We start from the raw sequence: 23,122 nt of genomic DNA on the forward strand, positions 1-23,122 counted from the left end.
ACAGTGTGGGAGGTATAAAGCGTCAAAATAAAGACTACTAATAAAGACCACACTAACAAATAACACTAGAAAATTCGCAATTTTAAAAAATTGCAGAGTGTGGTTGCCGCAGTGGCTTACATATGCCCCTCCCACTAGTATTGCCAGCCAATTACAATTTCAAGTCACGCCTTAGATCATGCGTAAGTAATTCGGAGGGGATTTAACCCCCGAAATTCATGTTTTTGCGACAAACGGTTACATTTCTCGCATTTGCGGCGCCCCCTATGGATGAAAATGGAATTGCTTTTAGAACTTGGTTGATTGAACCACCCCGGACCTGTGATTGAAATTTGGGATGGATTGGACATTCCGTTCGTGATTTATGGCATTTTTTGTGATATAGGCCCCTCCTACTAACTTCGGAAGACGATTACGGCCGAACGATACGCACTTTCAAAATTCTGCGGCTCAGTTTTAATTGGATGGGTCCAGAGATCACGTGTGCCGATTTCTGTGAGATTTGAACGAAATCTGTAGGAGGAAAAGCAAAAAGTGTGTTTTGGACAAAATTCAAAATGGCGGAAAATCTATCATGGCGGAAATGGGCGTGGCCTATATGGGGAGATGCGTCATGACCCAAGGAATCCAGGGAAAAAATCATTTTGATTTTACGACCTACGGTTCAAGAGTTATAAGACAAAAGGTAAAGTGGGCTGTTATAGCGCCACCATGAGGCCGACCGATACAATTTTAGTGTTAAATAATTTTAGGGATAATGTTGAATTATCCCTAAAAGTTTTGTAACTGTAGTGATTACAGTCTCCGAGGAACAAATACTTTTATGTGAATTTTTGCCTTTTCCCATTCATGTCAATGGGGAAATTTAATTCACTAATAAATTCATATCAATTAAACTATACAACATTTCTCTTAACAAAATACAAGCACACGATTCCCGATTTTTCCGGTCAATTTGACATATGGCTCAAGTGCGTACAGCGTACAGTGTGGGAGGTATAAAGCGTCAAAATAAAGACTACTCCAGTGAGAAAATAATAATAAAGTGTCACAGTTACAAGAGTCTGGTTGCCCATTCGGGCAACCACACTAATAACTAGAAAATTCGCAATTTAAAAAAATTGCAGAGTGTGGTTGCCGCAGTGGCTTACATATGCCCCTCCCACTAGTATTTTGCCAGCCAATTACAATTTCAAGTCACGCCTTAGATCATGCGTAAGTAATTCGGAGGGGATTTAACCCCCGAAATTCATGTTTTTGCGACACACGGTTACATTTCTCGCATTTGCGGCGCCCCCTATGGATGAAAATGGAATTGCTTTTAGAACTTGGTTGATTGAACCACCCCGGACATGTGATTGAAATGTGGGATGGATTGGACATTCCGTTCGTGATTTATGGCATTTTTTGTGATATAGGCCCCTCCTACTAACTTCGGAAGACGATTACGGCCGAACGATACGCACTTTCAAAATTCTGCGGCTCAGTTTTAATTGGATGGGTCCAGAGATCACGTGTGCCGATTTCTGTGAGATTTGGACAAAATCTGTAGGAGGAAAAGCAAAAAGTGTGTTTTGGACAGAATTCAAAATGGCGGAAAATCTATCATGGCGGAAATGGGCGTGGCCTATATGGGGAGATGCGTCATGACCCAAGGAATCCAGGGAAAAAATAATTTTGATTTTACGACCTACGGTTCAAGAGTTATAAGCCAAAAGGTAAAGTGGGCTGTTATAGCGCCACCATGAGGCCGACCGATAAAATTTTAGGGTTAAATAATTTTAGTGATAATGTTGAAATATCCCTAAACGTTTTGTAACTATAGTGATTACAGTCTCCGAGGAACAAATACTTTTATGTGAATTTTTGCCTTTTCCCATTCATGTCAATGGGGAAATTTAATTCACTAATAAATTCATATCAATTAAACTATACAACATTTCTCTTAACAAAATACAAGCACACGATTCCCGATTTTTCCGGTCAATTTGACATATGGCTCAAGTGCGTACAGCGTACAGTGTGGGAGGTATAAAGCGTCAAAATAAAGACTACTCCAGTGAGAAAATAATAATAAAGTGTCACAGTTACAAGAGTCTGGTTGCCCATTCGGGCAACCACACTAATAAAGTGTCACAGTTACAAGAGTCTGGTTGCCCATTCGGGCAACCACACTAACTATCCGCTCGATTTATGTATGCATTATGGTGATAAATCCTGCTGCCCCCAAAGTTGAAGTGTTTGTATGCAGATGAAATGCTATGGGTAGATTAACATGTCATACAGTATGTCCCCGTTAACACACGCTTTAATCTGCATATCGTCGCCGTCAGGCATAAAACCTTGTATCGTCATGTTTCAACTTTTGGAAGAAGAGGGGAATTCATTTACAAAATAAAAGTATTTGTCGCACAAAAGTAGTGAAAATAGCAGATCTACAATCTCACTTGTGCGCTATTCTCACACTTTAAACCCATTAAGACCTGAGGCCGAATGTCTAAATGTCTAATTGTCAATCCTAACAGTTTCCTGTCATTGCTACTGTATATCATTGGACTCCCAGTCCCAAGTCAAAATATTTCGTTCCAAGAAGATTTCACTTAAAATGTTTCACAATACACAGGTTGCACAAAATTTCAAGGTTCCCCCCCCCCCCCCCCACAAAATAGCAGAAATACAAGCTCATAGTGCGGCACAAAGTGTAGATCTGCTGTTTTTGAATAGCCAAAGACATCTAAAATCACATGGATGCTATCCCAGTTTTAGAATGGTTTTTAAATCTTAATAAAAAAGGAGCTGTTTTGGACATGTGTTTTCCACCCGACAGCGTCAGCGATGACTACACTCGATGCACTAACCCATTACGTCACCCTGTTCAAATTGCAATCCTAATGTCCGTATACTGTACATGCCATGGGCCTAAAGAACAGGATTATAAGCACCATGACATACTGTAGAGTAGAAGTAGACTCTATAATGTTCCTTGAATGTTATTAGAAAAATTGGACAATGATCAGCAACCTCCATACACAGGACCCCTTATTTACTGTTATCAACCAACACATTTGTAAAAATACAGTATCTATCAGAGTGGCAGAAGTCTCTGTCATTCTGTTTGGAACTGAAATCATAGGATGAACATAATGTGTACATTGTATCAATATAATCCTTATATCAGATCACCCATTAAATAACATTGTTTTCCTTCTTTAGAAATAATGTCAAGGACCTTTGCTAAATCACTATTAAAATCAGGCAGACTAGAGCTAGGTGGACTATATATGCATGCAGTAATGTACTGTTCGGTTTCAGCAAACAGCATCAGAGGAGATGAAGTAGTATTCCAAACGTGATCTCCTGATTGGCACAGGAGGATTAAATAGCTATTCTCGAGATTATCCCGTTCTGGCACAGAATACGTACTCTCTGATTTTAGACTTCGGTGAAAGTAGCCGTATCGAATAAAATCGACTAAAACGGGATGCGGCGCAGTTGTGAGCATGTACGTAGATCTGCTCTTTTCAGAGTGCAACACCCGAGTGCGACCAAACATAAAAGGATCTCTACTCCGCTAGTCCCTTCCTGAGTTTGTATTTGTTGACGAAAATGATAAATGAGTCTTAGTTTTATTTTAGTTTTAGTCAGTGAAAAAAAAATGTTTTAGACTTTCCACCTCGGAGGAAAGCCTGGTCTGTGTTCCTAAATGGCCCTGTGATCCGGTGGGTGTGCTTTAGACCCCCGATGATAAAAACTAAAAAGCTACAAAAATAAAGACAGTGTGGCTTTGTCCCCCCCCCCCCCAGAGTTATGGTCCCCCTGTTTGTTTTTAGTCTCGCTAGCGGCTAGTCGGTAGAAGTACTTGAAGAAACGTATCGAATTCATACCCCACATCAAGGCTTTTATTGGGTAGGCCCTAAAATGATGATGCATGGAATTATTTGGCGTAATTCTGATTCCGGTTTGAGGGTTCCGGCCTGATGACTACAAACCAGACTACAACATGACATAAGGTTATCATCCACTCCGATGTGGTATGCCTCCCATGTTTTAGTCAACGGAATCGACACCGAAATGTATTTAGATCCAGAGATACTGAGGAGGAAGAGGAGGAGATGAGATCAGCTGTTGGGGGGTCATCGTCAGCGACGGACGGACAAACCCTGGCTCCCATCTCTTTCCAGTGACAGTGCCTCCATATTATCCTCCTCCTCATCTGCGTCCTGTCATCCTCCTCCTCATCTGCGTCCTGTCATCAGTATGTATTTTGCAGCCTCGGTGGACAATTTCCGCAGCCGGAGGCCCTTTTCAGCGTTCAGCAACGACACACATAGATCAAGTGAATTAATTCTGCTATTCTGGTGACGCGCTGCGCGGATGGAGATCTAGGTCACCGCTGTCATGGCTCTGTTTTTATCCTGTAACCCCCCACACGCGCACACGCACGCACGCACGCATGCGCGCACACACACACATTAAATTCAAAGGGCTTTATTGGCATGAGAAAACATACGTTTACATTGCCAAAGCAAAAACATTATGTACAATTGAAAGTCTGAATATCCAATAGATCAGTTTCTATGTACCGAAGCACACTAGTACAGGGATATACCCACAATGATTTGTAGTCTTTAGGGTGGTTGTGTTCCATTTCCATTTGATATCCTTCTCCTATCAAAGCAGCTCACACATCTTGCTGCTGTGATTGCACATTGTTGCACTTCGCCCATGCAGTCATTGTCTCCACCAGGCCGAAGGCCTGGGGAGAGAGTATGTTCTTCACTGTGTGTGTGTGTGTGTGTGTGTGTGTGTGTGTGTGTGTGTGTGTGTGTGTGTGTGTGTGTGTGTGTGTGTGTGTGTGTGTGTGTGCGTCCGCGTCCATCCGTCCGTCCATTACCAGCTAATCTGTCATTACTGTTAATCCGGTCAATGCCAAATTTCGCACGCACACTCCCTGGATGCCAACGATGAACCTCTGCCCCAAATTTTCCAGAACGGCCTGTTATAGTGCCACCGGGTGGCCGACTTTTGAAAAAAAAAATTATATTACTCCTACAGATTCTGTCCAAAAATCCCGCAAATCGTTACACAGTATCTCTATAGTCATGTGTTCAAGATGAATCTGTCCGATATTTCATAATCCATCCTAATTGGCTAACATTGGCTTTTAAAGTTTGCAGGATTGGCCCATTTGGAACATAAAGCCTCAAATCATGAACATTTCCAGCAGAGGAACTCTGAATCTGAATAGAATTAACATAATATGTTAATATTATATTATTACACCGTGGCAAATGTTCCCCTTTCTCACTGACGATGTTCTGGCAATGCACTGACTAATCTACTGAGTTGCCAATGGCAGGACATCTGAAGTTCTCAAACTGTAGGACACACAAATTAAATTTAAATTAAATCAAATTGTAGGACACGAGAATTAAAAACAAGACAGGATCAACAACAAGCCCCATTTGATGCCATTTTTGTAATCTCCGGGACTCCAATAACTGTCAAATCCTTGTTTATTTAACTCTGTGAGTGTACAGACGGAACCAAATGGACCCGTATATGTGCCGGTCAATTTGGTTCAATTTGTACACTCTCAGAGTTAATACAGACCCGTATGGTTAGATCTTTCACAATTATTACATAATCACAATCTAATTGCAATTATCTTTGCATAACATAATTGTCTAAATTAAAACGCTAAAATAGCAGATCTACAAGCTTACAATGCGTCACTTTGTAACGCATTGTAAGCTTGTACAAGTGTTACAATCTCAACTGTCAACGACTGTAGATCAGCTACTGTATGTTGTCAGTAATTGCTTTGTATATAAGTTATTGTCATCTGCCCTGTGCAAAAATAAATTACGATGCCGTATAGGGAATATAGGCAATCTGACATTTAATTTTGATTCACATCAAAGTTCCAACATTCAATGCAAAAAAACACAATTCAATCGTGTGTTGATTGCATGACAATCAATCGGCCACTTAAATTACACCTGATGGCCCCCGACCCAACTTTGAGAAACAGAGATTTAGGTCACGCAGTCACGGCTCTGCCCCCCCCCCCCAGCCCACATCCCCTACCCTGCCCCCCAGCCCACATCCCCTACCCTGCCCCCCAGCCCACATCCCCTACCCTGCCCCCCAACCCACATCCCCCACCCTGCCCCCCAGCCCACATCCCCTACCCTGCCCCCAGCCCACATCCCCTACCCTGCCCCCCAGCCCACATCCCCTACCCTGCCCCCCAACCCACACCCCCCACCCTGACCCCCAGCCCACATCCCCTACCCTGCCCCCCAGCCCACATCCCCCACCCTGCCCCCAGCCCACATCCCCCACCCTGTCCCCCCAGCCCACATCCCCCACCCTGCCCCCCAACCCACACCCCCCACCCTGACCCCCAGCCCACATCCCCCACCCTGACCCCCAGCCCACATCCCCCACCCTGCCCCCCCAGCCCACATCCCCCACCCTGCCCCCAGCCCACATCCCCCACCCTGTCCCCCCAGCCCACATCCCCCACCCTGCCCCCCAACCCACACCCCCCACCCTGACCCCCAGCCCACATCCCCCACCCTGACCCCCAGCCCACATCCCCCACCCTGCCCCCCCAGCCCACATCCCCCACCCTGCCCCCAGCCCACATCCCCCACCCTGCCCCCAGCCCACATCCACCCTGCCCCCCAGCCCACATCCCCTACCCTGCCCCCCAGCCCACATCCCCCACCCTGACCCCCAGCCCACATCCCCCACCCTGCCCCCCAGCCCACATCCCCCACCCTGCCCCCAGCCCACATCCACCCTGCCCCCCAGCCCACATCCCCCACCCTGACCCACATCCCCCTCCCTGCCCCCACATCCCCCACCCTACCCCCCAGCCCACATCCCCCTCCCTGCCCCCCTCACTCACCGGCCGTGTATAAAATAATGTCAACATCTTCGCGTCCGCCTCCAACAATCTGACCTTGACATTCGTAGGTGATTTTCCACAGAGGGGTGTGTGTGTGTGTGTGTGTGTGTGTGTGTGTGTGTGTGTGTGTGTGTGTGTCCATGGCACGTTATGTGTGTCAGTGTGCACGTCTGCGTCTGAGATGAGTGTGCATGCACACGCGTTTGTGTGTGTGTTGTTTGTGTGTGTGTGTGTGTGTGTGTGCATGCATGCAGTGGTGGTGGTGTGTATGGACGACTACGTAATGATGAGAATGAGATGCACTGTGAAAAAAAGGGAAAAAAGAATGGCCCGCTGTCTATACTTAGGGTTTGCCTGCAGCTGTGTGTGTGTGTGTGTGTGTGTGTGTGTGTGTGTGTGTGTGTGTGTGTGTGTGTGTGTGTGTGTGTGTGTGTGTGTGTGTGTGTGTGTGTGTGTGTGTGTGTGTGTGTGTGTGTGTGTGTGTGTGTGTGTGAAAGAGGGAGCGAGATAAAGAGACAGAGAGAGTGGGAGAGAGATGGAAGATAGAGAGCACAGTAGTGTATATGTGGGAGGGTGAGCATTGAGAGGGAGAGAGAGAGAGAGAGAGAGAGAGAGAGAGAGAGGAAGATGGAGGGAGGGGTGCAGTGTGTGTGACGCACGCTTGATCCGCTCTGAAGCGGCGTGATTGGCTGGCGGCCTCCGCCACTCAGCTCCTAGACCCTTGGAGCCGGTGAGGGGGGGTGGATGGGGGGTGGGAGGGTTCGCTGTGTGTGCAACGGCTCCAGAAGCAGATTATGAAGAGCAGGAGAGCTGGAGCAGCAGCAGTCTCCTCTCATTGTCTCCATGGCGGCCGCACACGCATTCCTCCTCGTCTCCCTCCTCCTCCTCCTGGGCTCGCTGTCCCGGCCCGGTCTCTCCCTCTCCTCCTCCTCCTCCTCCGAAGACTATGACCAGGAGGACACGGACGAGGCGCTGCCCGGACTCACCCCCTACCGCTATGACGGAGTGCCCGAAATCATAGACAGAAGGTATAGAGGAAGGAACCCGCAATATCTCTGTGTCTCTCTCTCTCTCTCTCTCTCTCTCTCTCTCCTCTTCTCCTATATATGCCTGTGAAACAGAGGAGGGGGTGATTGGGGGGGGTCTGGTCAGAAGCATGCAGGATGCTGATGTGCTCTGTACCGGCTGCCTGCATGGGGTCTGTCTGTTGTTCGGTTGTTTGTTCGTTCTCTCCTCCCTTCGTCTTTTATTTTTGGGGGGGGGGGGGGGGGGGGGGGGGGGCGGGGGTGTGTATTCTTTTGTCTCCCCGACTCGGCTCTACCTACCTATACCTACTCTCTCTCTTTGGGGTGGATCACAAAGCCGCAGACATAGACACACACGCACACACACACACACACGCGCGCACACACACCCCAGCAGCAGAATAACACAGTGTTGGCGTAGCAGGAAAAAAAACGCTGCTGCCCTGCAAAGCCTATGTTTGTGTCTCGGCCCCATCGTACCCTCCTGCATCAGACGCTGCTCATCGATCACGCGTTGAGGCTGTTTATTTGTCTCCGTGTGCGCTACCGTGCTGGTCTGGCAGCCAGGCAGGCAGGCAGGCAGGCAGGAGGGGAGCTAAATTAAGCTGGGGACACTGGAGGCCTGTACAGGAGCGAGGGGAAGGAGACCGGGGAGAAGAGGGGAGCAGCAGCAGCAATGGGAGTAGGTAAACAAGGATGGGACAGGGGAGGAGAGTATATAGAGCAGAAGAGGGGGAGATCAGGGGAGAGGAGAAGAGAGAGAATGCATCAGGCAGGGATGGTCTACTGGGCTCTGTTTACTGATGCAGTCAGAGAGAGAGAGAGAGAGAGAGAGAGAGAGGTAGACAGTGAGGTAGGAGAAGGGAATTCTACCCGGCCGTGCATGTCTGCATAATGCACATGCAGTTGGAGTCCCCATGCAGGTCAAATCTGGATGAAATATTCAGCGCCCCAAAAAACCCAGGGGGGCACACACACACACACACACACACACACACGCACACGCACACGCACACACACCACTGTTGGAGGGGAGGGAGAGATAAGCAGTAGAGCCAGCAGCAGGCCCCTCTTTGTGTCGAGGCTAATGCCTGCTTGGCTGCGGACGGACGGACACAGACGACAGCGATATTACATGTGGTGCCAAAACAATGAGAGAGGCACGCTTACACGAGCAGCAGCGCCTCGCACTGCGAGGGAACAATCTGTGACATTTCAACAGCAGCATAAACGCCATTTAAACGCTACAGTATACACAGCCTGCCTCGTGGCCACCGCGATACGTTGCTGTATACAGTACAGTACATACTGAATTATTTCATTGCCACAGTAGACGTCGACATGAATATTTCTGTTGCTTGTTGTGAGATACTAGGGGAAACAATCTACAGCTTTTGTGAGATTGTGATGCAGATCCACATCATTTGTAGTGGTTTTCACACCTTTTTCATATCAAGGTCTGTTATTTATTTGAGTCACAGACCAGTAGAGACCACCATTTAGCCTCTTAGACCCAAGAAACATATATTTTGTCTACAATTCCATGCTGTATTGATGTGGTACCATATAGAGAGACAACAAACAAAAGTTGATCAAAATAACAATTATCCTACATTCTCTAATTGCGTAGACTTCTTGTAAATTAAGTAATGTGGATGTTTAACAATAATGTTTACACTTGTAAAAGCGTAAAATGAAACCAAATGGACCGGCAAGCGTCCATTTGGTTTAATATTACGCTCTCAAGGCGATCGATAAGGGTCCATTTGGTTACCAACTCTCCATCATCATTAGCTGGGGACCACTGGTTGAGAACCACTGCTTTAAACCATAGCATCACTGTTCTGGCGGAGAACATTTTATATTTATTTTGATTTAGAAAAGGCCTATGTACAGCAGAAAAAAAGGGGGGGGCCTAGTATAGATCCCTGGGCAACTCCAGTCAATTGACTAAGTCATGTAGGGATTAAGTGGTCAGTGGGAAAGACAGAAGTCACAGTTGTCTCACTTGTTTGTGTGACAAGTGCAACATTATCAGCTGGACACATTTTCGAGAGTTGACATGGTGATGAATACCATCCTTATCCAAACTCTCGAGGTGTTGTTCTTTGTCAATCTCGGTGTGCAGAACGCAGGTAGATTTGATCTAGCTCTCTCTCTGTTCGCCTGGCATGGCCAGACTAATATCACTGCGTAGATATTAGTCTAGAACGTCAGTTTGGAAGATTTATTTCCAAGGGGCGGTTACACCTTTGAAGCTACACCTTTGGAGAATTGTCAATGCAAAAAAAACATATACTGTAGTTATGGGTCCCCCACAACCCTGAACTGTATGTGTGGTTAAATATTGGTCTTATTCTCTTGATCAAACTCACTGTCACGTAACTCTGTACGTAACAGCTTCAGGTCCCCAGGGGGTCCACACTGATCCAGTCTCAGTTCTGTCTCTGTGTGTCTCTCTCTCTTTCTCTCTGAATACACGGTTATGTAAGCACTTGTCTTTCATTTCGAGAAGCCTTTTCATTGGAGATTCCTGGTACTGTCTGTGAGTGTGGAGTGCTGTAACGTCAGACGGATATAGAAGCAACACAAAGGGACGGTGCCATTAGATGGACGTTGCTCGCTGCATGATGCCACAGAGTGGAGCAGGAGAGTGTTTTAGCTATAGAGCGTAGCAAAGGTATTGAGTCACACATATAGTACTACCGTATCTGTGACAAATATCTGGTCAGAGGTATTGCATGCATGCCCTTTGCCTTGCTTTCCTTCCTGTCCAGGACCAATAAGGCTATAAGCCAGAAACCACACACATCAAGTCCAATAATACCAATTTGATACGGCCACGCTGTGCTTGCGCTTTCCGTTTCTCCTTGGCCGAACGACCTGTCGTTGATCCAAATACCTTTGATAAGAACTTGACCCTAAAAATAAGATTTAAAAATAGTTGTGACTTTCTAATAGAGGGTGACCACTATAAGAAAGCTTGGCTGTAAAGATGAGTTTGTAATAAAAAAGAGAAGGAAAAACAAAAAGTCATGTTTACCCGGTAAAATTGTAGTGAAAGTCAATTTGATACATTTGCCATGATTGATAAAGAGTGTACAAATTACAACTAGTTGCTATTTGAGTTGAAACTCAACACGTCACCTATCAACAAATTAGTCTAATGTTTTTGAGTGGTGCAACCACTCCAAGGAACAGCAATATCCGTCCTAATGTGACTGTGACTATGTGACTATGTTTAGAGTACCAGTAGGGGCAAAAGTGGTGCTGTTGTGCCAGAAACAGAGAGAGAGAGAGATAGGGTTGCACTGTTGCCTGCTAATTACAGAGAGAGAGAGAGGGGGGCAGGGGGAGAGGGGAATGAGAAAGTGTAAATAGATCCTGTAGAAAATCACCCATTTATAAAAAGTTTTGACCCATTGAGGTCAAAACTAGATTTCTTTATTTATTTAATTATTGTAGGCCAGCTACTTATTAGGACCACAAAATCAACATGTCTATAGTTACATCAAATATAGACATCAAATAAGGAAATTTACTTTTGTTTACTTTTGTTTTGCAAGTTAATGTAATGGGTATAATTGTGATGTAAAATATTATTAGTATACAGTATATATTCCTTTTTTGTACTAACATTTTAGCTGCAAAAAAAGAGAAAAGAAGGAATGCAGATTGTTAAACTAACTCTCTACTTTGAAATAGTAGTTGAACCGCATTCCCAGCGACTCTGTGAAATATTATCTGCAGCATGGCTTCTGGGAATTCAATATGGGCTATGATGCAAAGAGAAATATCGCATCACTATTGCGAGGCAGATATTAATGGCCTCTGTGGCCGCGGACGGTTGTAGGCCCTGCAACTTATCTGGTGGCTGAAGATGCGGGCGGACATGTAAACATAGATAAATGTGTGGCTGGATGGCTGTTGGTGTATGCACTAAATCAGTCTCTATATCAGCCTTTTTTTAAATGCGTATAACGACCTGAGGTCGATTCTACAAATGCCATCTGAATCAGTAGTTCTCTACAACACCTTCAAGACTTTTCTACAATGTTCCAAAATAGCAGATGTACGAGCTTTGTATATCTGAGCTATTTATAGCAACACTAAAGTCTAAAATGACAGAGATGCTTTCCCGTTTTTAATGGGTTGATTTCAAGCACCCTTGGTTTAAGATGCTTGTACATCGGCTATTTTTAAATGGCCAACATGTATACATATGGCTGAAGTGGTTAATGTATGTTTTGTAATGATAATCAAAATCTACAAAGTAAAACTAAAGTTAAAAGTACAATATTTGGATCTGAGATGTCTTCTATCTGTGGGGGGGAAAAATTGAGATATGTTTTGCCAAAGGGACTTTTGTTGTGGCAGATTTTATTTGTCAAGCTTAGGAGAGAAGACAGAGTACTCTGTTTGCCAAGCGGCGCCCCTCCATCATTGTCTATGGTGAGGTATTTCAGTGTGGCCTCAGAATTACTAGCAGCTGTTATGAATGTAACTAACTACTGACACACCCACCCGACCTACAAGCTCAGGTTGTACTGGCTATATAGTTCATAGTTATAAATTATAGAGGGCGGACTGCCCTGCCCCCTACTATTAATTTTGATGGAATTTGCTCAGTGGCATTTTGAAGCACCCGGAAGAACGGTCTATGTGTCTAAGTGCTCAATGTTAAACCCGAGCTGCATGGGGTTTCCTCATGCTAAATCCACGGGCCCGCCTGCATTCTCAGCTCTGACCAGTAGGGCTCAGCGCTTCAACGCTGGAGAGCCTCCCTGGGGGCTTGGGCTAGTGCCACATGGATAACTTGTAGCTCTAGGACAAAACATTTGACAGCAGTGTGAAGCCAACTGTCAGTGTCAATCAGAAGGAGAAGCAATTCTCTAATTGGGCAGTCAGGTGTCAATGTATCGTTTGACCGCTGTAAAACCATAGATAAAAAGCATCTACAGGCCTTATTAGGGCAATATAACCAGAGGCTAGATATCGCTGGGATTTTGGATATCATAATATCGTGATATGGATAAGTGTTGTCTTGTCCCGGTTTGAATGACTCAGGAGTCAAAGTTCCAAGTGGGAGGGAAGAGGGTAGGGGATTGTTTTGTCCTGTTTGTAATTGTCCATCAATTTAATTCATTTATTTACCTCATATTATTGATGTGTGATGTGTGTGCAAAGTTTTGTAAATCATACAATAAATGCACCACAAAAGGCTCTGGTCAGGCTCTGCCAGTGGACCTAATGAGCCTAAGTCCTCTCACCTGTAGAATTCCCAGCCTCTGCCTCAGCCAATTGATTGCCATGGCAACCCCACACCTGCCATTTGATTACTTAACCAGTCCACTTTTCACAGTCAGTTAGCACTCTTCAGACACAGAGATCTCCGTATACACTTGACTACGGCATCAATAGGGGCAAAGACAGGCGGTTAAAACGGGGCTATGACAACGGGTATTGCATACTGGTAAGTTCCCAACTTGCATCTAGGCACAGGCACATACTTTGTCGTACGACATAAATTAGAGATGACAGTAGGGCTGGGAAATTAACCGAAACTATATCGAAAGCGAAAAGTTGAATCAATAACCTAGGTTCATCAATTAATTGAGACACAGTTTTTGTGAATTTTTGTTTTTAATCAACGAATCAACACAGAACAATTCTAATATTCGACTAAATCGATTTTTCTTGTCCAACTGTAGCGTGAAAGAAATAGTGAAAATAGCCAATCTACAAGCTCACAACGCATTGCATTGTGACGCATTGTGAGATTGTAAATCTGTTATTTTCATTATAAACATTATGATAATCCATAATCGAGGCAAAGGTTTTAAAATAATGGTGATACAGAGCACCGAAGTCTGACGTAATTTACACATGCTACTTGTTCCCCGTTAACACAAAGCGTGCGGGAAACGGTTTTCTACGTGGTTCGAATCCTAACGGTCCGGTGCGGGACACGTAGATTAGTGCATGTTTTTACTGTTCAAGAAGAGTACGTTACTACAAAAACAGGTGTTACATAAAGGTACATTTCTGCGAGAAACGGACTGTATCAAATAGTGAGTGACGTAAACGATACAGAGCCACCTCCCTTTACTCCCACAGTTTCTTTAATTTTGGACCACAATTCTTATATGAGACGATTTTAAGATGACCCCATGTTATTCTCCATAGAGAAAAACGTCCACGACCCAGGGGATGAGTGCGTAACGTCGAGGTACCTCGGTACTTGAGGTCGTGTCGCCCTAGTCTCAGAGGGGACTGCCCTTAAGTCAGACCTCCCGTTAGTCCGACCTGTGCTGTGGGTTACAATTTAATCACCCGTGCTGCGGGTTACTCATCAGCCGTCGCTTCCTGTGAGGTTAGGGTAAGGTTAGGGTTTGGGATAGTGTTAGTAATGTTCGGACTATAACAGGAGGTCAGACCAATGCCACGCTATACCGCCTCAGATGGGAGTGTAGCGGGCCGGCAGAGGCAGAGAAGAAGCCTTGAAGTTGTTTACTAGTTAGGAGAGCAGACAACCACACCTTCTCTCTGCACTGATAAACCCTCTCAGTGTTCATTTCAGTGCTCAGAATCACACACACACACACACACACACACACACACACACACACACACACACACACACACACACACACACACACACACACACAGAGAGAGAGTCGAAGCTTCAATATTTCATTTTTGAGCTACATTCTTTGTGGTTTTGACTTCACACGTGTTTGCATGTGTGGGTGCACACGTGTGTGTACTTACTATACCTGTACCACATTTTATTAGAAAAAGATTCAGGTTTAGGATTACTGTTTACCCCAGGTGTTAGGATTAGAGTTCTATTTCTATTTGTTCTATTTTTTGGCTAATTTCAGCAAATTCCAACGCTGTCCTAAAATCAGGGGCATCGTTTGGGGCACCAGAGGATGGCAATTTCCACCTCCTATTCTATAGTGTTCACATTTAACCTCAAATTCAGTTACTTTCTTTATATTATCCCCAATTCTGAATTGTTTTTGCAGATTAATCTGTTTGCATCGCAATCATTGCCCATCCATCTACATATGACAGGTGCTTTATTTGATTGTGTGCAACCATTAAATAATTAACCACTTTCAATGTGGCAACCCTATTTTGGGATTGTCATAGGATCATTTTCAAACATTTTCGCCCCTAAACAAATAGTGGCGATAGTTTATCTACAAGCTCTCAACGCGCAGCCAAGCGATGCGTTGAGAGCTTGCAGATAAACTATTTTCGCTATTTTATAAGTGGGGCTTAAGTGGTAACTTATGCTTTGCCACGCCCATTTATTTCTGAAATTATGCGTCTGCCTAAAATGTCAATGTTCTCACAAGTATAACGATACAGACCGTCTGAGACAGCGTGGTGAGACGAGGAGTGCTCCTGGCATGGCTTGGCTTATATAAAGGGTCTGGTTCAGCACCCATCAGGCACCGCCGTGTGACCTGGCTGAGCCAATGGCGGGACGGGGACCGTCCGCATCACAGCGGTCCCGGGTTGCTGACCTCGCGAAAAACTGGCAGAGGAACAAACGGCCTGGGCTGTCTAGTTAGTGCTCGCACACGCACGCGCGAGCGCACGCGCGAGCGCACACACGAACACAGTCTTATACAGTACACAAGCTCATCTGGCCTCTTTCAGCCAGCTGCGACCTGGGCAGGTGCACGGGGGGGATGCTGTATGCATGATGGGACGAGACATGTGTGGATTGGAACAAAACATACATAAACATTACAGTAGTGCCATTTTCCGGGCTGCCTGCCTGCCTGGAGCAGTGGTGCAATAGTACCTACTCAGTACTCACGTTCTGTACTTAAAGTAAAAGTGTCAATACTGTGATGTAGAAATACTCTGTTGTAATTAAATGTCCCGGAATTCAACATTTGAGTAAAAGTGCAAAGGTACTTATGAAGTATACCAAAACTCATTATGCAGAATGTCCCATTTCAAGTTTGTATAGAAATCTTTTGAAAATAGATCTACTGTGAGCTTCATGTATATTGGTTATTTTCAAATGACTTAAATGTAAATTATATAGGCTGGTTAATGCATGTTTTGTAATACAAATCTTAAACTCCCTAATTACTTAATTCCTCAGCACACACATTTCCGTGCGTTTTCACTGCTGTCGTATCCTACTGGCTCACCTGCCAGTGAGGAGCCCCCACCGAGAGGACATACTGTATAGAGCATCCGTCTTACTCCTCCTGCCCAACACTCCCCGCTAATAGGAGTATACGTGCACGTTGTGCAGTGACAAAATGCTTCCCTCACCCAAACACGAGCCAATTGAATTAGCTTGGCTTAGTAATGCGACAAAAAACAACAAAATAATCCATGAGTTCAAGGTTTCATTGGGCGTGTAATTGATAGAAACTTAAGTCCTTTTTTGTTTTCGTGAACTATCCCTTTAAGGGGTGAAGGCACTGGCTGTCACAATAGTGATGTCTCAGTCACAACTGCCAGCTGCCAAAGGCACCGCTCAAGCTCTGTCACACTGACTCAATCACGCACACACACACACACACACACACACACACACACACCCTGGTTTAATTTAATTGAATGCAACAAACCCGCTTGGTATGGATTTAGGATTATGTCATTTCATGGTGGCCAGTTTAACTAAATCAAACCAAATCCTAACCCTAAACATAACCCCTAATGCCTAACCCTAACACCAACCTGAAACTTTCTCCAGGAAACTGCATGGTCCTCACTATGTCTAATTGCCCACCAACATGGAGATTGTGGGTTCGAATCCACCGTGGTGCAACACAGGCTTTGTCTGCATGGGGTGCATGCTGGACCTGCTGGTTAGGCATTAGTTTGACAGCACCGTCGCTCCCGACATGTGTGGCCCTATACAACAAAGCGGTGGTGGGTTAAAACTCGCCCGTGGCCCCCAACATGCGTGGCAGGTTAAACCTAACCTGTGGCTTCTTGTGAGGTTAGGTTTAGGGTTTGGGTTTTGGGTAGGGTGTCGGACTGATGCCTGTCGGACCAAACACATGCCTTTGTCAGGCGTCTACACAGGGGAGTGTTGGGCGAGAGGAGTAGGACGAAGGCTCTACATCCTTCATAGATTTGAAACGGGACATTCTGCATAATGAGTACCTACATTTTGATACAGGTCTACTATACTTTTGTACTTTGTGCACCTTCATGTCTAGGCCGTGCCCTGTCTGTCTGTATCATCCGTCTGGCGTTGGCGCGTCTATGATAGTGCAGCACCTCGGCTGATGAGTAACCATCCCCAGACGTCGACATCTAGCCATCATTATCTCTTTAATTAGTCTCTCCCGTGTTTAGTCGACTGAGCCTTAATTCACATTAATTTGATTTCCTTCGGAAAGGCCCCGTAGCGTACATTTAATTATGCCGTCGTACAACGGTGTGCAACATCACCGCCATGCATGGATTTCGCTTGAGTATCAATATTGTAATGTAGAAATAAGTAAGAATGGCCTGGGCCGTGGCTCTTATAACAACCAAAGTATACAGGGGCTTTCTTTTTCATTCCCCCCTTCCTAAAACATGATCATCAGGTTCTATAGTACCAGTAAGACGCCTGAGGGTGAGATGCGACCCTGGCCTAAAGGGCGAGGTCGCATCCGCCTCGTTGACAGCATACTGCTGGGTGAGTGCTGGCGCTTTGGCATGGGGGGTCAGATCAACATGGAATTAATTCTGTACTGGCCATAAGGAGCATGTCTTGAGTATACAGGATTGGTGAGGTTAGATCAACATGGAATGTCACAACAGGTCAGCTCCATATGGAGATCTAAGGGTGGAGGGTGGTAGCGAGGACATTGAGTGTACAGGGTTTGATGAGAGGCCAGGTAGGGCCAGGCCTTCATTTTCGGGCCTGTTGAGAATAGGTTTTCGCCGGCTGCCAGGCGCGCCTGCACTAATAACTTTGGGGCAGGCCTGTCTAGAGTTTGAATAGACAGGTACAAGTTAAAAGGGAGACATCGAAGAGGAAGGATGGATGGGGAAGGATCAACATATGGAATGTCAGAACAGAGTATGACATATCCATATGGAGATCTAAGAGTTTGAGTTTTGAGGTCAGATGTAGTGTTGCTGGCCAATATTGATGACATCAGGGGTCTCCATATATGTGCTTAACTGCGACAGCAGGTCACCTTAACTATGACCTCCATCCCTGTTGATGTCATGTGATGTCACGAGACCTGGGCACCATATATGGGGGCTTTCCCATGTATGGGGATTTTGAGGGACTGACTGACTGACTGACGGACATAAATGTACGATTTCACAGTAAATGCGACGTGCGGTCACAATAACTGATTATACTAAAACGTGTACATAAAGTGATTTTATGTGGCCACACCCACCAGTTCATTAAGTAGCCTATGCCTGGTTATGACCTTAGCACCACCCACCTGAATTTAACCTTGCCCACAGTCGTATGATAATCGGGTTGCGATGAAACCAAAAATACGCAGGGAAGACATATTTTAATATTATAACCACACCTCAGGCTATATTAGAGTAATGTTAAATCCATAGACGCATACAAAACAGATAAAGTACAAAAATCACAGCACTCCATCTTTGGTTAAGAAAATGGCACCACTCTATTTGTCTTTACAGAATTGAACCCGGCCGATGGAATATAAACTAGGCCTTTCCCCCAGGGCCTGCCTGTCTCTAGGTGTTCTGAGGTTCTGAACCACTGTCAAGTCAAAGTCAAAGCCTGAGCCAGTATTGACATTGAATGACTGGATCCTTGATGGGAAATTAATGAACTCCACTGTTGCTATGATGGATTAGAGCAACATGGAGCTTGGCTGTCCTTTACGGAATCTATGGAATGGCGGATACATTAAGATTAGCTCGATGTGAGAATATGTGGTCCTTTTTGGTTAAAGTGATCCTTTTTGGTTAAAACAAAACGTCTGTCTTTTTTTTGGGTGTGTGAAAGAGTCAAAGCTCTATATTGTGATAGTAATCATTGCTATGGTGTCTCCCTGTCTCTCCCACTCTTTAAATTGATATGTAGGCTATGTGATAACATTGTTGAATGAAGAATATTGTTATGAATATATGATAAGAAAATCTGATATTGAAGTATATTGAAGTCTTTCTGCCTTTGGTTCGCTGCTAACATAGACAGACACACACACACACACACAGGCTGAAATTGGTTTTTGTGCATTGTTCCCTATTGTTATTTCGTAGAAGTAAGAGAGGCAAAACATTGCGGCCACAGCTGCTATTGACAATGAATAAACACACCAAAAGGCCTATTCATATTCCAGTTTTAGGTGATATGGTAGTTGACCACCGAAAACTACAACATGACTTCACAGCGCGGTGATATGCCCCTCACCACTCACCCCAGCACTGCTCTCTGTTTTTACTTACCACAGGTGATAAGGTGGCCTTATCACCTAAAACCGGGGTATGAATTGGTCTTTAGCAATACAGTTTCTCACTGCTCACCCTTAAAACATGTCTTGCTAATCCCAATAGAGACATCCTTTACCTATAACGCTACTGTGTATTGCTTTTGCAATATGTATATTGTGCATGACTGCATGTTGATATTGCGATGATGAACAATTTTTAAGATTTGTTTTAGGCTTTTGTGCCTATATTGATAGTTACAGTAAGACAGACAGGAAAGAGGGAGAGAGAAGGGGAGAGACATACAGTACAGTGATGTAACTAGGGTGCGTTTTGCGTCCCAAAACGCACTTTATAGTTTTGGGACGCATTACACCATCAACCTCAGCGTCCACGGGTACTCTGACCGGCGCGGCCCACAGCAGTTCATTTTACCGTTTTTCCTCTGCACAATTTTCCAGTCATTACGGTAACCTTCCCCAAACATCTCGCTCAGACTTGTATGTATTGTAGTCTGTATTGTAGTTGTGTTGCCATTTGCCATGGTTTGATTATTTTGCCTCCTCCCTCCTCCTCCGCTCCATGCACGCATGCACGCACTGACAGCTCTCACTCACTGACACTCGGACCGGCTGGCGCGGTGATTCAGGATTATTATCACACAGAGCCCGTGTGTTAAGACCAATGTGACTCGTCTTCATGGATATAAACTAGTGGTGTCAAAATTATCGATATGAATCGATAATCGATTTTAACATTAACGATGCGACTACATCGATGCACGTGTGTCTGGATCGGTCAAAATAGCGTCTGCATCGGACGTTGGTTCGATCCTAAAACTGCGAATCGATATAATTCAACTAACTGCGGGAAAAACCCAGTGATCTCAGCCATTTTAATTTCAAGGACCCCCAAATTAAATGTATATGAATTAGCCTATAGGGTGACAGGGTCCTATAAGCCATTTCATTATGATTTTCATCTCTGCACTGGGACCCCATGTTACAGACATGTTTACAATATTTTACAACAGTAGCTACTTATATTTTGTTATTTAAAGCTGTGATTATTTATTTAAGAAGCACTATTCTGAACCAATGTTCGGCTTTAAATAAATAAAAATGTAATCATCCTTAACCTTTAAGCTAAGGGGACTTAAAATCATTGTTTTAATCGATGGCCTTCATGCCCTGGCACTTGGCCTTGTGCCCTCAAAAAGCTGACCACACTAAAGGCCAAGTGCCCCCCCCCCACCCCACGAACCCCCACACGGAGTTGCACCAATGATTTTTTTTGGGACTCATATGAATTTTTTGGGACTCATTTGAATGACCACCTGTGCATCCCGGGACCCATTACATTGAAAACCTATTTACTGGACATACAGCAAAGGTTGTCATGAACGGGACTTGAACACGCAATGCCACATAATAGGCCAGAGCCTATTATGTGGCATACTACAGGGCTTAAAGTTCTCAGTCCTGGGGACTGATTTCAGTCCTGAGGATTTCATAGGGGTCATTTAATGAGATCAGTGCAGATTTGCAAAATAATTCAGTGTTTTTTTTTGCTTTAAGCCCTGGGCATACAACTGGACCACTAGGACAGCGGGCATCCCAACGATGATGAACAATTTTTGATATATTGTGCATCCTCAACTTCAAATTTATAGTGTTCCAGTTAAAATGAATTGCTCATTTCTTTGTCATCACTACCTGTTTCACTTATTTGTCCTATGCTGTATGAGTTATCACTCTTGATTGAACAAACTTGGTAATCCCACCTGAACATGTATTTTTTGCTTCCTACAGAGCTGCAGAGACAGGGTGACTAAACAAGCACTCAATAATTAGCGATGCTTACGATCACAATATAGAGCTACTGTATTTAACACATATTTTAACAAATAGGTAATAATAGCTAATAATCTACGCCTATATTGGGCATGTCATTACAGGCTAAAAGTTTCTAGCTAGATTTTGATTATTATTACAAAACATTAACCACTTAATTTCGGCCATTTGAAAATAGCCGATCTATGATGCGACATAAATATGCGACTTGAAATATGGGACATTCTGTATAATGACTACTTTTACTTTTGGTACGTACTTTAAGTACATTTTGATACTCATACTTTTACTCTGGGAAATTTTGAATCCCGGACTTTTATATGTAACAGAGTATTTCTATATTGTAGTATTTATACTTTTACTTAACTAAAAACCATGAGTACTGTTTCCACCACTGATGATTTGAGATTGACAGACGGGGATGATGGGGACATGGGGAGAGACAGATTGACAGACAGGGATGATGGGGACATGGGGAGAGACAGATTGACAGACAGGGATGATGGGGACATGGGGAGAGACAGATTGACAGACAGGTGTGATGGGGACATGGGGAGAGACAGATTGACAGACGGGTATGATGGGGACATGGGGAGAGACAGATTGACAGACGGGTATGATGGGGACATGGGGAGAGACAGATTGACAGACGGGTATGATGGGGACATGGGGAGAGACAGATTGACAGACAGGTATGATGGGGACATGGGGAGAGACAGATTGACAGACAGGGATGATGGGGACATGGGGAGAGACAGATTGACAGACAGGTATGATGGGGACATGGGGAGAGACAGATTGACAGACAGGGATGATGGGGACATGGGGAGAGACAGATTGACAGACAGGTATGATGGGGACATGGGGAGTGACATATTGACAGACAGGTGTGATGGGGACATGGGGAGAGACAGATTGACAGACAGGTATGATGGGGACATGGGGAGAGACAGATTGACAGACAGGTATGATGGGGACATGGGGAGAGACAGATTGACAGACAGGTGTGATGGGGACATGGGGAGAGACAGATTGACAGACAGGTATGATGGGGACATGGGAAGAGACAGATTGACAGACAGGTATGATGGGGACATGGGGAGAGACAGATTGACAGACGGGTATGATGGGGACATGGGGAGAGACAGATTGACAGACAGGTATGATGGGGACATGGGGAGAGACAGATTGACAGACGGGTATGATGGGGACATGGGGAGAGACAGATTGACAGACGGGTATGATGGGGACATGGGAAGAGACAGATTGACAGACAGGTATGATGGGGACATGTGGAGAGACAGATTGACAGACGGGTATGATGGGGACATGGGGAGAGACAGATACCGCATGCAGTGGGGGGAGGGTAAGGGCAGACTTGTTTTGGAACACAAATGGCTTAATCATAATTGCCCTGGTTTATCAGTGCGGGCCACGGCCCATTGTGTATCACAGTAATCACACGATGAAGCTTTAACCTTGAACCACTGCATTTGATTAATTGGTCAATTGCACACAGAAGAAAATGGATTAGAAATACTATACAATGCACTGAGGTCATATTAAACAAGAACGTATAGAACGGCAACTGTTAATTGAACTGATCAATTTAGTTGATTATTTTAAAGAAAAAATCACTAATTTCATTTTAATTAAAAAGAATAAAAAATAAAACAAGGCCAGTGCCCCTACTCAGGATGGAACCATGCAATATCATCTTTGTCAGGTGGAAACCTCATATGTCCATTAACATTTCAGGATTCAAATTCAGAAATAGCAAAAGTAGCAGATCTACAAGCTCGAAAAGGGTTGCTTCGCGTCACGTTTCAAGCTTGTAGCCTAGATCTGATACTGTTGATACTTTTGTGTAACGCTGTAGTATGACAGGTAGGGCCTTAATTTACAAAGAAATCACG

The 23,122-nt window shown here is 44.7% G+C and overlaps 1 protein-coding gene across 1 annotated transcript in view; it reads left to right on the forward strand.

Annotated features, from left to right (window-relative positions):
- Positions 1-7,762: 7,762 nt before the first annotated feature.
- LOC310861945 (V-type proton ATPase subunit S1-like) overlaps positions 7,763-23,122 on the forward strand; it is a gene marked incomplete at both ends in the record, with an annotated part of 34,063 nt that continues 18,703 nt past the window's right edge. Inside the window, one exon of the mRNA XM_083769682.1 lies at positions 7,763-7,947. Coding sequence (XP_083625808.1) covers positions 7,763-7,947 — 185 coding nt within the window. The remainder of the gene's footprint in view (positions 7,948-23,122) is intronic.

Source organism: Protomyctophum parallelum (genome assembly GCF_964188405.1).
Source record: "Protomyctophum parallelum genome assembly, chromosome: 7".
Classification (NCBI taxonomy): Eukaryota; Metazoa; Chordata; class Actinopteri; order Myctophiformes; family Myctophidae; genus Protomyctophum; species Protomyctophum parallelum.